Consider the following 17,713-nt stretch of genomic DNA (forward strand, 5'->3'; position numbering starts at 1 on the left):
GCACACACACATACACACATAAACACACACACAGCATACTCTACTCTCCACACTACCCGACTGCTAGCACAAGCAAGAGCTGCTCCCAAATTACGTCATGCATTCCCGGTAGCCCGAAAAGGAAAGTGTTGGTGTGGGGGTATCTTACTGTCAGGAGATTCCAAGACGAAGAGAACGGGAAGAAGCAGAGAGGGAGAGAGAGGGAGGGAAGGCGGGGGATATGAGTTATTACTACACTTCATATTGATAGCATGGCTAGTAACAAACCTTATAGTGGACCTACAGTTCTCATCTTCTGATCGCCGGGGCCCCTGACGGTATTGGAGATCCACACAGGATAGAATCATGTCAGAATCCATGATACACTTTTTTATGATTCATCTGGATGTTGCCTGCACAAGGCGACATCCTGTACACATGTAGCCACTACACGGACGAACCCATGGCGATGTGTATTTAATAATGCTGATGACCCTCCCTCTGTCACCTGATCTGTCTTCATTAAAAGGTGGGTCAGGAGTTCATGTCTCCAGGCCTCAACGCCCAGCTCTAAATTAAGACTGAGAATTCAGTTTGCTGCACAGAGGACTGGGGAGGAGGCAGGAAGTGTAATCTCGCCCGTAGATTGGGAGAAGGAGGAAAGGGAGTGGGAGAAAGGGAGAGAGAGAGAGAGACCCACCTCAGAGCCTCTTCAGGTCCTACCTTATCCTCCACAGAAGCTGCTCGGCAAAGTTGGGAAAGGGAGAAGAGGGTATTCAAAAACACAAGCCCAACGCCAACCACTGGCCTAAAACAACGGCAGCATTTTAGCCAAGTGCGGTTTTGGAAACAGATTGTGTGGGTATGTTTTCCTGCATTGGTCATCAGGGGGAGTTTCTCCGCAGTGTGTGCGTGCACTGTCAGCGTGTCTCTGCAGTGTGTATCTCCTCGTGGTCTCTCTGTGTCGCTCTGCGGTGGTTGAGGTCTTCCTGTGGGCTCCTGGCTCACAGGGGGAGCTTGTCTGAATCCAGGGGCTAGAAACCGGAGCCCCCCTGCAGCGGAGTAGGGGTATTTATATACCCCCAAGAGCTCCAGCGTCTACCCAGCTCTGAGACTGGAGGATCTTATAGTGTGTGTGTTTGTGTGTGTGTGTGTGTGTCTGAAGAAGAGAGAGAAAGAAAGTGTGTGAGTGAGTGAGTGTCAGAGAAGAGAGACAAAGTGTTTGGTCCTGGTGTTGGGTTTAAGTAAAGATGCACTCAAAGCAGAGAGGTTGGACTCTCTTGTCCAGATAGTGACAACAAAAGCATATCTGTCGTGGTATTGATATTGACACCACATCTTACACATGCATTCACACCAAAAAACATACACATGAACAGGCGCCTCTAGCACAAAGCCCCTGGGACTGGTACGTATGTCAATTATGCTGTCATATTTTAAGTCCCTTTCTTCTCCTCCTCACTGTTCTTCTCTTCACTCCTCTTCTCCTTTCTTCTGTGCTGTACTTTACTGTGGGGGGGGGTTAACAAAACAGCCAGCACTCTCAACTGTCTCTCCTCTCTTACTCCCATTCGTCTCTCTCTGCATCCCTTTTACACTCCTTTTTGTCTCTCTTCTAGCTATCGTTCTTTTTCTCTTCCCATGTAACACTGCACAGTCCCATTCCCCCTCAGGGCTTGCCCATAAAGAGCTATACAGCCTCATAGAGCTCCTGTGCTGGCGCCTCAGAGCCCTATAAGGCAGGTGGACCACAGGGATAAAGTCAACTGTGTATCTCTACTGTAAACCTTGTCAGAGGTGGTGTAAACACCCCCCCCAGTAGGAGCCCGGTAGCTGGGAATGTGAGCATAATCAGATGGAATGTCTAAACACTTCTTAATAAAATATTATCCCAGCGTTGAGGTGTGTGCTTTGAAGTGCAACTCGAATTGAATGAAGACACGTTTAAACACTGTAGTGCAGACGGTGTGCATTTGTGTGTACGTACTGTACTGGATGTGTGTGTGTCTTTGTCATCGGTCTGTGGATGTACGTTTTGGTTGGCCCTGACTCATTCTTGTTTATGCCGTTGCTGTTGATGTATTTTCAGAGATGAATGAGGCATTCGACACAGAAGTGCAAATAAGTATAAACACACACACAAACACACTCTCAGTCAGCTGATGATCAGTGGAAAGAGACATTATGGAAAATACAAAGGAGGAGCACAAGAAGCGATGGAGAGAGATGGACAAGTGAGAAAAGAGAGAGAAACAAAGGAAATAAAAGAAGAGAACAAATAAAGAGAGAAAAAGAGAGAGAAGAGATGGTGAATTTGGTGAGGTTGAGACAAATAGAAAAGAGAGACTGGGAATACACCCCCCCTTTTTGTGTGCCTCTAATCACTCAGCCTGGGCCTTGGATGAAATAACCGTTAACTGAGACCTCTCACAGTCATCTATACCAAACGTATTAAAGACCTGTGCGTGCACTGGGGTTCTTTGTGTGTGCGATTGTGTGCTAACCTACGTGGGTGTGCTCAGTGGGTGGGCTGTGTCCTTATGCTGGTTTGTAACAGGAGATGAGCCCCCTGGAGGCCCCCCTAGTCTCCCTCTCCCCCTCAAATACCCTCTGAACTCATCCGACTGTTGAGCTTAATGAGACTCATTAGAGACACACCTCTGACAGAGAGAGAGAGAGAGAGAGAGAGAGAGAGAGAGAGAGAGAGAGAGAGAGAGAGAGAGAGAGAGAGACAGACAGACAGACAGACAGACAGACAGACAGACAGACAGACAGACAGAGAGAGATCTACCTGCTCTTCATCTGTCCACAACAGTGAAACACATATGTTCTATTTGAATGCATTGTAGTATAGTACAGTATAGTCTCTATTATTACAGTATAATACAGTATAGTCTCTGAGAGATATGCTGGGTTCGAGAGACAGTCAAGTTAAGAAGAGGGCACCATGACACACACAAGGACCAGCTGGTTATGAGCGGCAGGTCTGTAGGCTCTGGTGATCTGAGGGCGTTTGCTGCTGGTCTGAGGTGTGGAGGGCTGGGAAAGACACATTCTGTTGAATAGTGTCCTCTAGCGCCCTCTAGTGATATTAACAAATGTAGAGTATCACAGGATGATTGTGCAAGTTTTAACCCCTCTGGCATTGTTCTTCGGCAGGCTTGGAGTCTGGCCAGGCAGATCCAGAATCTAAACCCTGGGCTTTTTCAAGGTCTGCAATGGAATGGGTTGGCTTAGTCATACATTTCAGAGGAAACCCTGAAGGTCTCATTTCTCGTTAGACACAGTTTACCAACAAGACAGCTGGAGAGTGATGATGGCATCACAACTCCAGGTGCAAGAAGGCAGAAGGTTTTGGGGAGAAATTAGAAGTAGAACTTGATGCTTCTGAAATGTGTGTGTGTTATAAGTATGCAAGGTCAGTTTTCAATTTTTACACACAATTAATCATAAAAAAGAGGCTTATGTTGTGCAAAGTATGTGGAAATAAACTTTATATGCAATAAAAGAAAACAGTTGGACAGATGTGCCCATGTATCAAAATATTTAACATGTACAATTTTATGACAAAATACATGGATTTTATAGAAAACAAATATTTAATAAATTACTTTTTAATGAAAATACAATAAAGTCGTGAATAAATATTCCAATAAAATACATAACAAATACCATTACATCAAATGGTTCCACGAAGGACGATGCTCTCTATGCAGGAACAAGGCATAAGCGGCGGACATCAGGTATGATAGCTAGGTCGGTTATTCTGCCTGTCTCTCAAACTATAGCTGCCTCATCTTATCTCCTGTTCCACTCTCCTCTCTCTGTCTACTATTCAAACTCACTTCTGGGGGTACATGACTCCTGCGGTGTAGGCAGGGAGCCCTGTTTTCTCAGCGATCCAGCTGTTGTAGTTGGTGACGCGCGTGTACACCCCAGGTTTGTTCTTTAAGGCACAGCCATCGCCCCAGCTCACCACGCCGAACACAAACACCCTTCCAGACACTTCGTACATCAGCGGTCCACCCGAGTCACCCTGCGGAAGACAGGAGATGGCTGTTAACGTAATTGACGTCACATTATTCACTCACACACACACACTCTCATATGCACACTATCCCCCACTTCCACCACATACACACTTACATGACAGGAGTCCCTGCTCCAGTCAGGAACCGCAGCACAGAACATGTTCTCTGTGACGCTTTTATTATAGTAACTCTCGCTGTTGCAGAGGTCCCGAGAGAGTAGGGCAACGTTGGCCTCTTTCAGTTTAGGAGAGAACTCCCATGCTCCTGTAAAGATACACCACATCAAGGCTTCGTCTTCATCAGGAGCCCAACATGTGTGAATGTGTGTGTTATGTGAGGACTTAAGTGTTCAGAGGTTGTACACACCCAATCTCTCTTTCCCATGTCCTGCGATGGTGCACGCCGCACCGAGGGGCAGCTGGGTGAGAGGCGGGGGAAGACACGCCGTCCTCACAGCCTTGGTCCGCACGGCGCACACCCCGGCTTTGCTTTTCAGCTTCAGCAGGGCTGCAAGAGACAATCCCCACGCGCACACACACTGAGTCAAACCCATGTTTGTCCCTACTTACACACACAGACATACGCCACACTCCACACACCCACCTATGTCGTTATTGTAAGTTCCCTCAAAGTGAATGTAGTCTTGATGGTTGATAATCTGATCCACAGCAAACTTCTGCTCTCTGTTGGCATCAGTCTCTCTGATGGAGCTTTTCCCCAGATACACAGTTATATCCTTGGCTGTGATCCTGTAGCAGACATAGTGAGAAACCATACAGACAAATGATTAGGTACACCTGCACAATGAAACACCATGAACTACACAGACACTTATATGTATGTGTGTGTGTGTGTGTGTGTGCCTGTATGCGTGCCTGTGTGAATGTGTGCCTTGTTGTGTATTTTACCTATCGCTAAAGCAGTGAGCGGCCGTGAGGACCCAACATGGAGCTATGAGGGAACCTCCACACATGTATCGTTTGCCTTTAAAGATGGCCGCTGTCCATGGCTGTTCCTCGATAGGTGTGACCGAACCCCCAACAATCTTATAACGCTGCTCCACTTTTTTCCCGCACGTATTCTCTGGACGCACAAACACACACCCACGTCAGGTCATTGAAGTTCATCCAGAAATACTTGGCCTACTACCTCCACCTATAGCATTGCCCCTACCAGATCCACTGATTACTAATAATATAGTATTGTACCGTATGACATGGACCATCTTATTCCACTGTCATTGTGGACAACTCACCAGTGTCCACAGCTGCAGATGGAGGAGTGTGAGGAACAGACGTGGTGACAGGAGAATCTGAGGTGTCACAGCGCAGACAGAGGGATGTTAGAGCGTGCGCTGGTCATTAGGACAGGTCATATAAGGAGACAATCATAGGTGTGTGTGTGTCTACATGCTTATGAGTGGGTCTTTGTCACTCACCAGAGTCACACTTGGGAATGTGACACAACTCTCTGACGATTCGATGTCTTCTTCGCACCCGACACCACGGATTCAAGCTTTGGTCTGGGTTCCTGAAAACCGCATCAATCATTGCATCACTGGATAATTAACCAACCAATGAATCAGTTGACTAACAATCGACAACCAATCTATGAATGAATCCAGCAACTACACGAAATGATGTACTCAACAAGTACATCTGTTTTTGACGGCAGGTTTATACAAATACTAATGGGAGAATTATCTTAACTCCGTAGCTCTAAGAAAGAAGAGGGAAGGAGAGGGAGGCTTGATGAACATCAACAAAACAGCATTGTTGCTGAAATTCTGACAAAATTCAGAAATAGATTCCCACGAGTGACTCCTGACAGAAGAGGAAGCAGATACGTAATCAGAGACTTCCTAAAAATACCCATAATTAGCACAACACACACACAGACACAAACACACCCACATTTTCCTCAGAAACACATGATTTTGATGTGTCAGTTAACTGGATGACATCCTTGCACACAGACACTTTTGTATGAATGGTAACTGGAGTTGGAAGCTAATGAGTGGAAAGACTGTTATGACGCTCTGATTTCATAATGTGCCTTGAGAGAGAGAGACAGAGAGAGAGAGAGAGAGAGAGAGAGAGAGAGAGAGAGAGAGAGAGAGAGAGAGAGAGAGAGAGAGAGAGAGAGTACCTGCAGAAGTTGTGTTTGCCCAGGCCCTGTGATAGAGCCTGTTTTCCGATGTTGCTGAACTTGTCCCAGGACAAACAAGTGTGGCCGCGGGCAGACACAGAAACAGAACCTCTGTAACCGCTCCCATTTCCAATCAGACATTGCGCTGCAGAGACATGACAGGGGGAAGTCTGCGTGTTAGACTTACTTGTTAAGACTAATTCTAGTGTAATAAACATCAAGGCCAGTTTCCTAGACATGGATTAAGTCTAGTCCTTGACAAAAAACATTTTCCATTGAGATCTTTATTGAATTGGCTTAATCTGTTTCTGGGAAAGAGTGCCGTAATGTTTTTTATTTGTTTTTGCAAGCGTTGTTCTTTGTTGTTTATTTTGTTAATGATGACTGATTTGAGTCCACAGATGCCAGGAAGTCTCACCTCTTTGTTTTTCAGATGGAGTCTGGGGGGAACGCAGGCGTCGGTGCCAGGGCCAAGTCCTTCTAGTGACCTGGAAGGGGAGATAGAGTCAGAGATGACACTGACTGAGGTATGCACACAAAGAAAGATGTGCTCATGGTGTGCATGACTTTGTAAAAAGGTGTTAAAAGTAGTTTCCTCTTTCATACTTACTGATGCATAACTGGAGAGGATGGTGGCCGCCAGCGATATAATAAGTAGCAGGTTCATTGCAACCTCTGCTTCCTCTTTTAAGTCTAGAAAAACACAGTTTGCAGAAATGAGAAACCCAAACCGCTGATTCCCTTCTTTGGAGTTAAAGATACACTCAGTACTGCGCACACGCATACACCCATGTACACACGCATACACCCACGTACACACACATACACACACGACGTACACATGCATACACCCACGTACACACGCATACACCCAGGTACACACGCATACACCCATGTTCACACACACACACACATCTCAAAAGCCTACATCTAGGAATAGAACACTGTCACATGATTAACCATTAAGCCCAGTGCACTGTAGTATAGTAAATTGTGTGCGTGTGTGTGTGTGCATGTGTGTGTATGTGTGTGAGACTGGTATAGGTATGTATACAGCATAAAATGCAAAAATAGAATTCAACGTGTATCTTGATGCTGGGTTTTAGAGAGCTGGATGCACCCCACGGTGAGAGAGACCCTCAATGTGGAGACTGACAGTAATCCACCACTATCTTTAAACACCATAAGACACAGGACATTCCTAGACTCTATGCACAATGTACACTACTTTCACATTAGTTTTCACCCAAACAATGAATCCAGATAGTATTCTTCCATGTCTTTATCTAGAATCTTGATTTGTTGTACTCACTCGACCATGTATCTCTGTGACTGTGTAAATAAGTACTTGCGTGGCGTTGTTTATATAATATTATGTACATATGTCTATTCATTGAGAAACAAATTCTTTTCGAGATTATATTAACACAATAATAAAATATCCTAAGAGTAATTTATGAACTCATTATGCAACCTCTGGTTCAAACCTTTAAGCATTTTGGGTCGTTTTCCCGTTCAGAACCATTGTGTGTCTCTCCGTAACTCAACTCAACATGCTGCAGTCAACCCAAACCAATTATTAATCAATATTAAAGCTGTATCAGTTTACCTCCAAGCTGGACCTGATCAAGACCAAGTTGTACTTCTTCCCTCTGTTGATTCTACTTTCTTATTTGCTGCTTGTTGGTTCTGTTTCTGGTTTTTCTGTTTTGGTTCCAGGTCCAGATGATTGGATGCTTGACAAAAGGTCTTCTGCGGCCTCTTCTTGTGTTCTGCTGAGTTCCCACAATGTTGCTTCATAGACTTTGAGTGTCTCTGCCCATCAAGGTCTCTGTTATAAATCTGCAAAGAGACAGTGGGAGGGGTTATAAATTGGTGGGAAGTGTACACACACATACAAATACACTTAAACACACACACACACAAATTACAACCACTTCTCACACTTCTTACAGCTGTCATTCAATGTGGTCATGGCAAAATATCCTTATATGGACACAGACCCATCAAAAACATTTTGCCTGAAATTACAACATGATGTCTGAAGAATTCATTTTAGCAGCATTAGCATTTAGGCATCTATGTTTGTGTATATGCATTGTGTGTGTGTGCATGGTCTTGTTGAAGGACTCTTGTGGGGACTAGAAAACCAGGATAGAAAGGATAGTGACAAGCATGGTAAACAGAGAAAAACTATACCTCTTGGGCACCACAGCTTCAAGTGCTATTTGTAGGGGGTTCGGGGAGGTTTATAGTCAGGGTCAGAATTAATGTTAGGATTAGATTAACGTTAAAAGTTCAGTTTAGGGTTAGGATTTGTTTGTTGCATTGCCCCTAACCCTAAACGTATCCCCTTAATGTAATTAAACATTAAATCTGGATTAACACTGAATGGGAGTGAATTGTGGGTCCTCACTTAAATAGTAAATGAAAAAAACGGTCAAATCTTTAGCCTTAAGAATCATATGCAGGTCTTTAATTCATAATGTGCTCTGTGCCCTGTGGAAAATACTTTGAAGAAGACACTGACATTGAAGACTGAATATGTAATTGTCTGGACATAACTCCACGTCATACAGAAAACAAGATCATTACTGGAAAACAAGTGTGTATTACAGCTGTAGCAAGCCAATATGATTAATATGGTGATTAAATACGTTACAACAAATAACTCAATGTTACAACATTTTATTTATTTACAAAATACTAAAAACATATTATACACATTTGAGAAAAATAGCCCTCCCTTTTTTCTGTGAACAATTCCAAAAGACAATGACCTCATTCTTCACACATTGAGAAATATATGTTGTCTGATGATTTACCAACCTTTCCGGTCCCCAGGGAGGGGAATTCACCTTTTGATGCTGCAACACATTCTAGCCTACATCATCCACTCATGTATAGTCACAATAATGTGTTTCTGGCCAACGTTGGCATATGGGGATTTTTGGATGTGACCACCACTGGAAATATTTTGACAAGCAGGCCTTTATTTAGTGGGGGTGATGTAAGCTATGCTTACATCTCTAAAATTTGACTCTCAAATTTCTACCCATGGGGTGTACATTTGTATCATGTCTTGGATATAATGTTTCACTATTTGGCTTATCATTATTTACTAATAAAAGAAAGGTCATTGTCACTTTACTTTAGCAATGTTCCTCTTACTTACATAGCTTACCCTTGATAAGTATGACATGAGTTTTAACTGTCCCCTGTAAGAATTCAATTAAAAGATTACTTCAACAGATATACCCACGGCCTTGGCATTGAGACTCACAAGAAGCAAGTACTCACATAACATTGTGATGTGAGACAAAAAAAGACATACAAGTGAAGCAGTATGATTACTAAGTGAATACTGTGGAAATAAATGAATCCATCTACTGTTCTGAGAACTAAACGTCATTCACACATCTGTTCCTTATCGCTGGAACATATATTTTTTTTAAGACAGTTGATATTGATTATTGTTGAGAAATATGCACCCATGACATTAACCAATTATTATTTATTTCATAATTGATTGCCCCCTATCAATTTTATATAATACTATTGAAACATCTCTATAGGTGTTTAACTTACTTCACAAATATTTTGTGTTTCTCCCAACTTTTCTTTGTATACCGACAAACACACCAAGTGGAAACTTGGCCTACTCCAATGTCTTTTAATGAGAGCCACGTGTCAATTTTAAATTTGTCCATTTTAGTCCCTTGAAAAACTGATTTACTTCATCTTTTTGCAGAACACTTCACATACTGTAAATCCATGTTGACTCAGGTATTGCAGCTCTACTGCGCTGGCTCCTCAGTGTAATATTCATTTCGAAACACTTTATAGACAAGAAACTATTGCTGTTAGGTGTTGCTTCAAAACATCCTCTGCTAATCATGTCTTTGGAAACTCTGTATCTGTGTCACTATCTTTCTCTACCTAAGAACATAGGTCTAGTAACTGCAATGAGTTGTGTAGTGATAAATGTGTTGAAAAAGTGAAGTTTACCAGTTCTACAGTATTGTTTTGTTGATAACATGAACTGTATTTAACTTCGTAGGGAGTCAGCTGGCTGAGCGATTAGGGAATTGGTCTAGTAATCCGAAGGTTGCTGGTTCGATTCCTGGAAGTGAAAAATGACGTTGTGTCCTTGGGCAAGGCACTTCACCCTACTTACTTCGGGGAATGTCCCTCTACTTACTGTAAGTCGCTCTGGATAAGAGCGTCTGCTAAAAAAAATACATGTAAATGTTATATCATGCACTGTTAATTTGACGAATCTTTTTTTTGTAATCTAATGTCTGGCCAGGGGGCCTGTGCCCCAGAAAAGTTTTATGTCTAACAACGCCTCTGTCTCTGTCTATTTATTTGTCAAATGTGTCACTGTGTCAGATATCTGTGTTGCTTCCATGCTACTATTGGAAAGTTGGAAGCAGAGGGATATACACGAAACAATGAACTGACGTTCAAATGTTATACATATTCTGGCTTTTCCTCCGATTGTAATTAATTCCTAGTTCATCAGCAATAGTACCGTAGCCTACCTCTTGCCCACAGTTTCGGAACCACTGCTGAAGCCGAGTGAGGTTATTTTGACGCGCATGCGCACGCAGGCTGCGCGCTGCCTTGTTTGGGTCGTGAAACTACTCGAAAGTAAAACTAAACCAGCTAAAGTTAGCTATCTAGCATAGGCCTAACCTAACAGTTTACTTACATTAGATTGATTCGATGTTTTTTTTTTAAATTTGAAAACCAAAGTAGCCACAGGATACATTTGTTTGCGTTTTGCCAGTATCACCTTTAAGGAACGACGTCCAGTGTGTGTGTGTTACTGTACTGTACTCTGAACAACAGGGAAACTGATTGACAACATGTGTGTCTGTGACAATCTGGTTTTGACTTGACAGATGTGATACATCGATAGCTAACAGAAGTATTCCAATCCTGTCAAGGTAAAGGTTTGTGAATGATCAAATCAATAGAAGAAATTCCTTGTTAGCTGTTGCTGTTATGCTAATTTCAGCTAATACGAGAAACCTGCTAGTGTGTAGTGTTAAACTGTACCTAATGTAGCATTCAATATCTGTTGCGTGTGTTTGTGTGCCTCCACATTCCTTTCCTCAGACAGCCAACGTAAGCTACGGAGAGAGCCATGCTGAAGCAGACCCACGTCTGCGGGCCATGGGAGATGAAGGAGCGGCTGGGGACAGGGGGGTTTGGAGATGTTTACATGTACCAGCACCAGGTTAGTCATGAATACACCCAAGTTACCTTAAGGTTACAGGTGCATTTTATTTGTCTACTAAGGCATATGTTGATTATGATTTTTGGAGAAGCACCACATTTCTCTACAGGGATCAATTATTTGTATTTCTAACTATGTCTTTTTGTTGATATGTGTGTGTGGGTGTGTGTGTGTGCGCGCGTTTGGAACAGGAGACCGCAGAGAAAATTGCTGTAAAACAGTGCCTCCTTGAGTTGAACTCAAAGCACAAATGCCACTGGACCAGAGAAATACAGATTATGAAGAAGTCAGTCATCAAACAGACCTTCTCACACTTTAAAGCTAGCTACACCAAAATCCCCTGAACAGTGTGTATAACAGTACCGTAACCATCAGCTGTGTCCATATATGTTCTGTGATTCATGTTCAATGAAAGTGTCAGCTATGCTGTCACAATGACCATAACAAAAATATTTCCTTCCTGCCTCCCTGTCCCCATCCATCTGTGTGTGTATTGCTGCCCTAGGTTGAGTCATGTGAATGTGGTGAGGGCCAGGGAGGTGCCAAAGGAGATGAGTTGCATCACTCTCAACGGCCTGCCCATGTTGGCTATGGAGTACTGCACCAAGGGAGACCTGCGCAAGCGGCTCAACAAGCCAGAGAACTACAGCGGACTGAAGGAGAGCGAGATAGTCTCGCTCCTTAATGACGTCGGTAATGTAACCTGAACCTAAAAATGGTATCTGTTTAACTCATGTTTAGGTTATTCATGGTTAATTATGCTTTGGTATAGAGTATGTACATGCATGTTCTCCTGGAATTATTAAGCGTACTCTACCATACAACCCCAGGGTCTGGCATCAGGTACCTCCATGAAAATAAAATCATCCATAGAGATTTGAAGCCAGAGAACATCGTACTACAGGAGACCAATGGGAAGGTGAGGGCATACACACAAGCAAATACACACGCCTCGAACCCTACTTCGATGCTTTATAACATATCTGCTGTTTTTACTCTACTGTACTCTACCGTAGATTGTACACAAGATCATCGATCTGGGTTATGCCAAAGACCTGGATCAGGGAAGTCTCTGTACTTCCTTTGTTGGGACTCTGCAGTACCTGGTGAGAAGCTCTGTACCTCTTGCTTCTTACAAGTACTCTGACACAGACGTGGAAGAAACAAACTCAACAGCTTACTCTGTGTGCGTGTGTGTGTGTGTCAGGCCCCTGAGCTGTTTGAAGAGAAGCCCTACTCATTTACAGTGGACTACTGGAGTTTCGGAATCATCCTCTTTGAGTGCACATGTGGCTTTCGGCCTTTTTTGCACCACTCAAACCCTGTACAGTGGTGAGTACATTTCCCTCTGGGTCATTATTTCATTGTGTGTCTTCTACTTCCTTTGCCAGTGCCTATAATAAGGATTTATTTAGCTATTGTATTCAAGTGTGTATGTGAAGAAGAAAAAACTATATCTTGCTTTCTGTAAGTGCACCTTTGCCCTACTGGCTGCTGACTATGCTTGTTTCTACAGTATTGGGAAGGTGAAGAACAAAGGTGCTGACGACATCATGGCGGTTGAGGATATGAACGGAGAAGTCAAATTCTCAACACACCTGCCCTACCCCAACAACCTGAGCAAGTAAATCAGCCAGACACGACCTAGCCAGGGCTACAGTGTAATGGTACGCCACCAAGCAGTAGTTACTCCAATCTGTGTGTGTGTGTGTAGGGCTTTGTTGGAGCCGGTGGAGCGTCTCCTGAGGATGCTGCTGTTGTGGGACCCAGCTGAAAGGGGTGGAGGGCTGGACCCAGACACACACCAGCACGTCTGCTACACTGCTCTGCAGAACATTCTGGAGATGAAGGTAGACTCACACACACACCAGATCTTTGAATGGTCGACAAAGGGTCTGTTAACCAATATTACCGCAGAATGAATTGTGACACCTATATTGGAAACTATAATCCCGTCAGTACTTTAACTATGTAGAATTATTTTTGGAGAAGTGGATCAGACATGAAAAAATATCCTAGCGGGCACGCTGGGTAGGGTGTGTACCATATGGGCTGAGGCCCTCACATAGCGGCCCAGGTTCAATTCCGTCTCAGGCCATTTCTGCATGTTTTCAGTTTTCTCTCTCCCTTGTATTTACTGTCTAACTAAATGTATCCAATCAAGCTGAAAATATACGTAAAAAAAAAAAAAAAAACATCCCCATCCTCCAGGTGATCCATGTGCTGGACATGTCATCAACCCAGCTGCACTCCCTGGTGCTGGGGAGTGAGGAGGGCCTGCACTCCCTCCAGCTGCGCTTGGAGACCCACACTCAAACACACATCCCCTCCCTCAGCCAGGAGCTGCTGCTGGATACTGGAGTCTCACTGGACCCCCGACCATCGCCCGTCTACTGCCTCCCTGATGGACCGGTGTGTTTTTACCCCCTTCCTCTTAAATTCTGATGACCAGGAATTGCCCTCACCGGTGACAACTTTAGGAAGTACAATGACAAAATAATATAACATGCGCCAAACACTCCAATGACTCTTTCCTCAGCGAGGGTGGGACAACTGCTTAGTGTACCTGTTTGACAAGAGCCTGACGAAGTACACCGGCCCTTTCACTCCTAGACCTGTCCCTGACAGCGTCAACTTCATCGGTAGGCTGTAACACCACTACATCAGCCTGATTAAGGGCCAACGGGTATGCCATGAGACACTGTAGTGGGGTGAAAATTCACGACTGAGCATGCATACACTTTCTTTGAATTTGATACGACCGATGACTCCATCTGCTGTAAAGCCGCCTGTTGAAATGAGGTTGAGATGACTCTGTGTCAGTGCCCGCGGGTTTGTAGCCTGGAACATCGCCGAAAAGCTGGCTAGTCAACGGCGGTATTTATAGCCGCGTAGCTGTTCAACCAATTCAACTGTTGAGTTGATGCGCGTGTCACTCGGTCCCATCTTTGATGGCCGCCTGTGTTTGGCTTGACTCAGTGAGGGAGACTAAGACCCAGCTGCCCCTGACGGCCCTCCGGAAGGTGTGGAGGGATGCGGTCAGCTACATCTGTGGCCTCAGGGAAGACTACGCCCGCCTGTACCAGGGACAGAGGGCTGCCATGTAGGTCTATACACAGTCAGAACTCAGCATATGTTTTGCAACTGAAGCGTATTTGGGGAAATGTAACTACCTCAAATAATTGTAACTCGGACAACATTTTATTTTAAGCATTTGCTTTGTGTCAATCTTTTAGTATTTTGTACATTTGGAACAAGTTAGTTAAGTCATTTAAACACGTTGTGTGGAAATGTAATTATGAGTGCACACGTGTCCTAGCTGTCTATCTTGCAATGTCTTGCTTGTGTGTGTGTGTGTTTGTCTAGGTTGAGTGTGCTGCGTTACAACACCAACCTGACCAGGTATAAGAACCTCCTGTTCTCCCAGTCCCAGCAGCTTCGAGCCAAGCTGACCTTCTTCAGGTGCAGCATTCAGCACGATCTGGAGCTGTACTCCCAGCAGAGAGACACTGGCATCTGTGAGGGCTCCTTGCTCACACCCTGCTGTGACCCCCCCCCCCCCCCTTCCGCACACTCTCATACTCAACAAAACCATATACTCATACAGCACAGTATTGATCATAAACGGTACAATACTCTAGAGAGTTATTGAGGGCAGGCTGGCCTGACCTTCTCTCAAGGCTGGTTCAAACACATTGGCCTTTGTCGTGAAGTATTGTTCGATTGCGTGTTGAAATGGTCAAAGCAAATACGATTTGATTTGAAACCCAGTGAGCCTCAACTCTGCTGCTTTGTTGTTTATTCCGTGTGCTGCAGCCTCAGAGAAGATGCTCAAGGCCTGGGAGGACAACCAAGAGAAGGCAATGGAGTTTGGACAGGTAGATTCAAGTGAACTCTTGTTTTGGTTTTACTCTGTTTTCTTTTGACAAATCTACTCATCTTTACCTCACTGTTCTCTACTCCTTAACTTAAAGCTACTCTTCTGAAAAATTCCCTACTCATACTTACTGTACTGTACTGTACTGTGTGTGTGCGTGTGCGTTTAGGCAGCGGAGGTGAGCTATCTTGATGAGGAAATTGTGTCTCTCCATCATGAGATTTGGGAGCTGGAAAGGAGTCCCTTTGCCAGGAAACAAGAAGACTTCATGGAACAGATGTTCGTATCAACGTCCACTCCTTTTAATCAATGCTGGCCTATGTGTGTTTGTCCTATTTGTAATGTTTTTCCTGTTTGGGGAAGGTGGCTAATAGAAATGTTTGTTTTTCCTCAGAATGGAGACGGCCATTGGCCTCTATAAGAAGTTGACCCTCAAATGCAAAAGTGAGTCGGATCCCATGACAGGGAGCTGAGGTGTGCCCGAGTGGGATGTTGTTGAAATCAGCTCAGGTTCATTCTGATGACACCGAATGTATGCTGTGCTGTGTGTGCGTGTGCAGGTGCTGACCCCCCTCATGGCTACAGTGACAGCTCCGACATGGTGAAGGCCATCATTCAGACCATTCAGAACCACGATCGAGTCCTGAGAGACCTCTACACCCATCTCGGGTACGTCGCACACAGCTCTACGCGCGCACAACACGGGCAACGTCTTCAAACATGCACGCGCAAAATTCTTTGACGTACACACGCACGCACGCTCGCGCCCACACACACACGTCATCGAAATGGTTTCCCGGCGTCTCTGATTCCGTCTGTCTCTGCTTGCCTCTCGTTCGATCCGTCCCTCCTCCCAGTAAGACCGCGCTGTGTAAGCGGCATATGGTGGATCTGTTTCCCAAGCTGGACGTGGCCGTGGAGGGCATAAAGGCGGCGGAGATTGCGGTCACGCAGATGCAGTTGAAGAGACAGCGAGAGTTCTGGCACCTTCTCAAGATTGCCTGTGACTGTGTGAGTTATGGACACGCCGATGCTCATGCATCCAATGTACTACATATATACGTGTCTATATGTATATATATATATACGTGTCTATATGTACTACATATATACGTGTCTATATGTATATACATATATACGTGTCTATATGTATATATATATATACGTGTCTATATGTACTACATATATACGTGTCTATATGTATATATATATATACTCGGGTACACACACACACACTCTTGGATGAACACATTTGTCGGTGACTCCCCAACTCACGAATGGGAAATGAATCCTTTCAATTCAAGTGTTTAAACTGTGTGTTTGTGCCCGTTTGTGCATGTGTGTAGGCCCTGAGCACCTGTCCCAGCTCTCTGCCCCCCCTCACCAAGGCGCGCAGCCTCCCACAGTCCTCCACACTGCATGTGTACCAGCCTCCGACCAAAGACGGCCTACCTCCTCCCAACACGTTCCTGCCGGGGGCCAACGACCAGTGAGGCCTATGACATCGACCTATTAGATCATATCACACAACGGGTATTTGAAGCACTGTCATGTCACTCTTCTCTCTGTCACACAGGCACATTTTCTGTTTTTCTTCCCTCTCTTAGTGAGCCAGTTTGCCACCTGTTAGAGGAGAACCAACAATACCTGAGCCAGCTGACGTCGCTCATGCAGAAGACCGCTCAGCACATGGAGCACAGCGTCATGGTACATGTTTGTGAGCGTGCTGTATGTGAGCGTTAGTCGGCAGTACTCATGCGTTTATGTGTTAACGTGTAAAACGTATGTTTTACTGTTTTGTATTGGCTTGGGTTTATGTTTGGCTGATATGTCACTAGTAAGGCAGGCGTGAGGATGTGCATGCAGTGTTAATGGACCATGTGCAGAGGCATGCCTGACCCTGTGACCCTGCCTGTGTGGCCTGCAGGAGCAGGACTGGAGCTGGACCCAGTATGGATCAGGGATGTATGCTTCACTTCAGTGGTTTGAGAGCCAGCAAAGCCCCGGCTCTGTGAAGGCCACTACCTCCCTCCCATAAGCCCTCGGGTGAACGTGGACTTTTCAAACAAGTGCTTATTTGGAAGGAACTATGGCTAGATTATGTCTGTATGCATCGCACATATTTCAACACAGACTGGATGTCTGCATAGTTGCACGACAGAAGCAGAGTAATCTAATGACGCAATGTAAAAAAATGTGTCAACATTGTGAAGAAAGCCATAATATGTGTCTGTGAGCACATAACATGCATTTTACAGACACCATTAGGATGATGCCTTTGTAAAGTTGAAATACTATCTTGTAAGACAATGAAGTTAATTGAGATATGATGCAACCACATAATTTATTCTTATTTCATTGCAGGATATGACGAGTTTACATTTGTGTGTTTGTATGTGATTGATAAAGTTTTAAAGAAGACCTTGGTCTGTA

At 44.4% G+C, this 17,713-nt stretch overlaps 3 protein-coding genes across 6 annotated transcripts in view; 1 reads left to right on the top strand and 2 right to left on the bottom strand.

The window, feature by feature from the left end:
* Window positions 1-59, bottom strand: part of LOC124473747 (vinculin) — a 16,098-nt gene extending 16,039 nt beyond the window's left edge. Inside the window, exon 1 of the mRNA XM_047029411.1 lies at window positions 1-59. This exon is cut by the window's left edge and continues 462 nt beyond it. The gene's annotated coding sequence lies outside the window, so the exon portion shown is untranslated.
* A 3,403-nt stretch (window positions 60-3,462) lies between these two features.
* Window positions 3,463-8,008, bottom strand: LOC124473665 (tissue-type plasminogen activator-like). Its single transcript, XM_047029301.1, has 11 exons — window positions 7,768-8,008; window positions 6,769-6,851; window positions 6,577-6,646; window positions 6,159-6,303; window positions 5,449-5,540; window positions 5,266-5,322; window positions 4,919-5,093; window positions 4,614-4,759; window positions 4,377-4,517; window positions 4,126-4,274; window positions 3,463-4,015 (listed from the first exon to the last, which is right to left on the bottom strand). Exons 2-11 carry the CDS (start codon window positions 6,823-6,825, stop codon window positions 3,821-3,823), a joined length of 1,227 nt encoding a protein of 408 aa, XP_046885257.1. The 5' UTR covers window positions 6,826-6,851; window positions 7,768-8,008; the 3' UTR covers window positions 3,463-3,820.
* Window positions 8,009-10,762: 2,754 nt separating this feature from the next.
* LOC124473521 (inhibitor of nuclear factor kappa-B kinase subunit alpha-like) lies at window positions 10,763-17,701 on the top strand. 4 transcript variants are annotated; one of them, XR_006956728.1, is made up of 21 exons: window positions 10,763-11,110; window positions 11,283-11,403; window positions 11,595-11,689; window positions 11,909-12,096; window positions 12,234-12,322; window positions 12,420-12,509; window positions 12,611-12,735; window positions 12,920-13,027; window positions 13,118-13,253; window positions 13,615-13,815; window positions 13,943-14,045; window positions 14,383-14,506; window positions 14,770-14,921; window positions 15,220-15,281; window positions 15,450-15,559; window positions 15,675-15,724; window positions 15,841-15,949; window positions 16,142-16,291; window positions 16,627-16,769; window positions 16,888-16,987; window positions 17,208-17,701. XR_006956728.1 is itself a non-coding variant. In XM_047029040.1 (21 exons), exons 2-21 carry the CDS (start codon window positions 11,311-11,313, stop codon window positions 17,316-17,318), a joined length of 2,343 nt encoding a protein of 780 aa, XP_046884996.1. In that variant the 5' UTR covers window positions 10,764-11,116; window positions 11,283-11,310; the 3' UTR covers window positions 17,319-17,701. The 4 variants fall into 4 exon arrangements, 3 of the variants coding, with proteins under 3 accessions (XP_046884996.1, XP_046884995.1, XP_046884997.1); XM_047029040.1 differs by having other exon boundaries at window positions 10,764-11,116; window positions 16,138-16,291; XM_047029039.1 differs by having other exon boundaries at window positions 10,764-11,110; window positions 16,138-16,291.
* The last annotated feature ends 12 nt before the right edge of the window (window positions 17,702-17,713 follow it).

This window comes from Hypomesus transpacificus, chromosome 11 (assembly GCF_021917145.1).
Source record: "Hypomesus transpacificus isolate Combined female chromosome 11, fHypTra1, whole genome shotgun sequence".
Lineage (NCBI taxonomy): Eukaryota > Metazoa > Chordata > Actinopteri > Osmeriformes > Osmeridae > Hypomesus > Hypomesus transpacificus.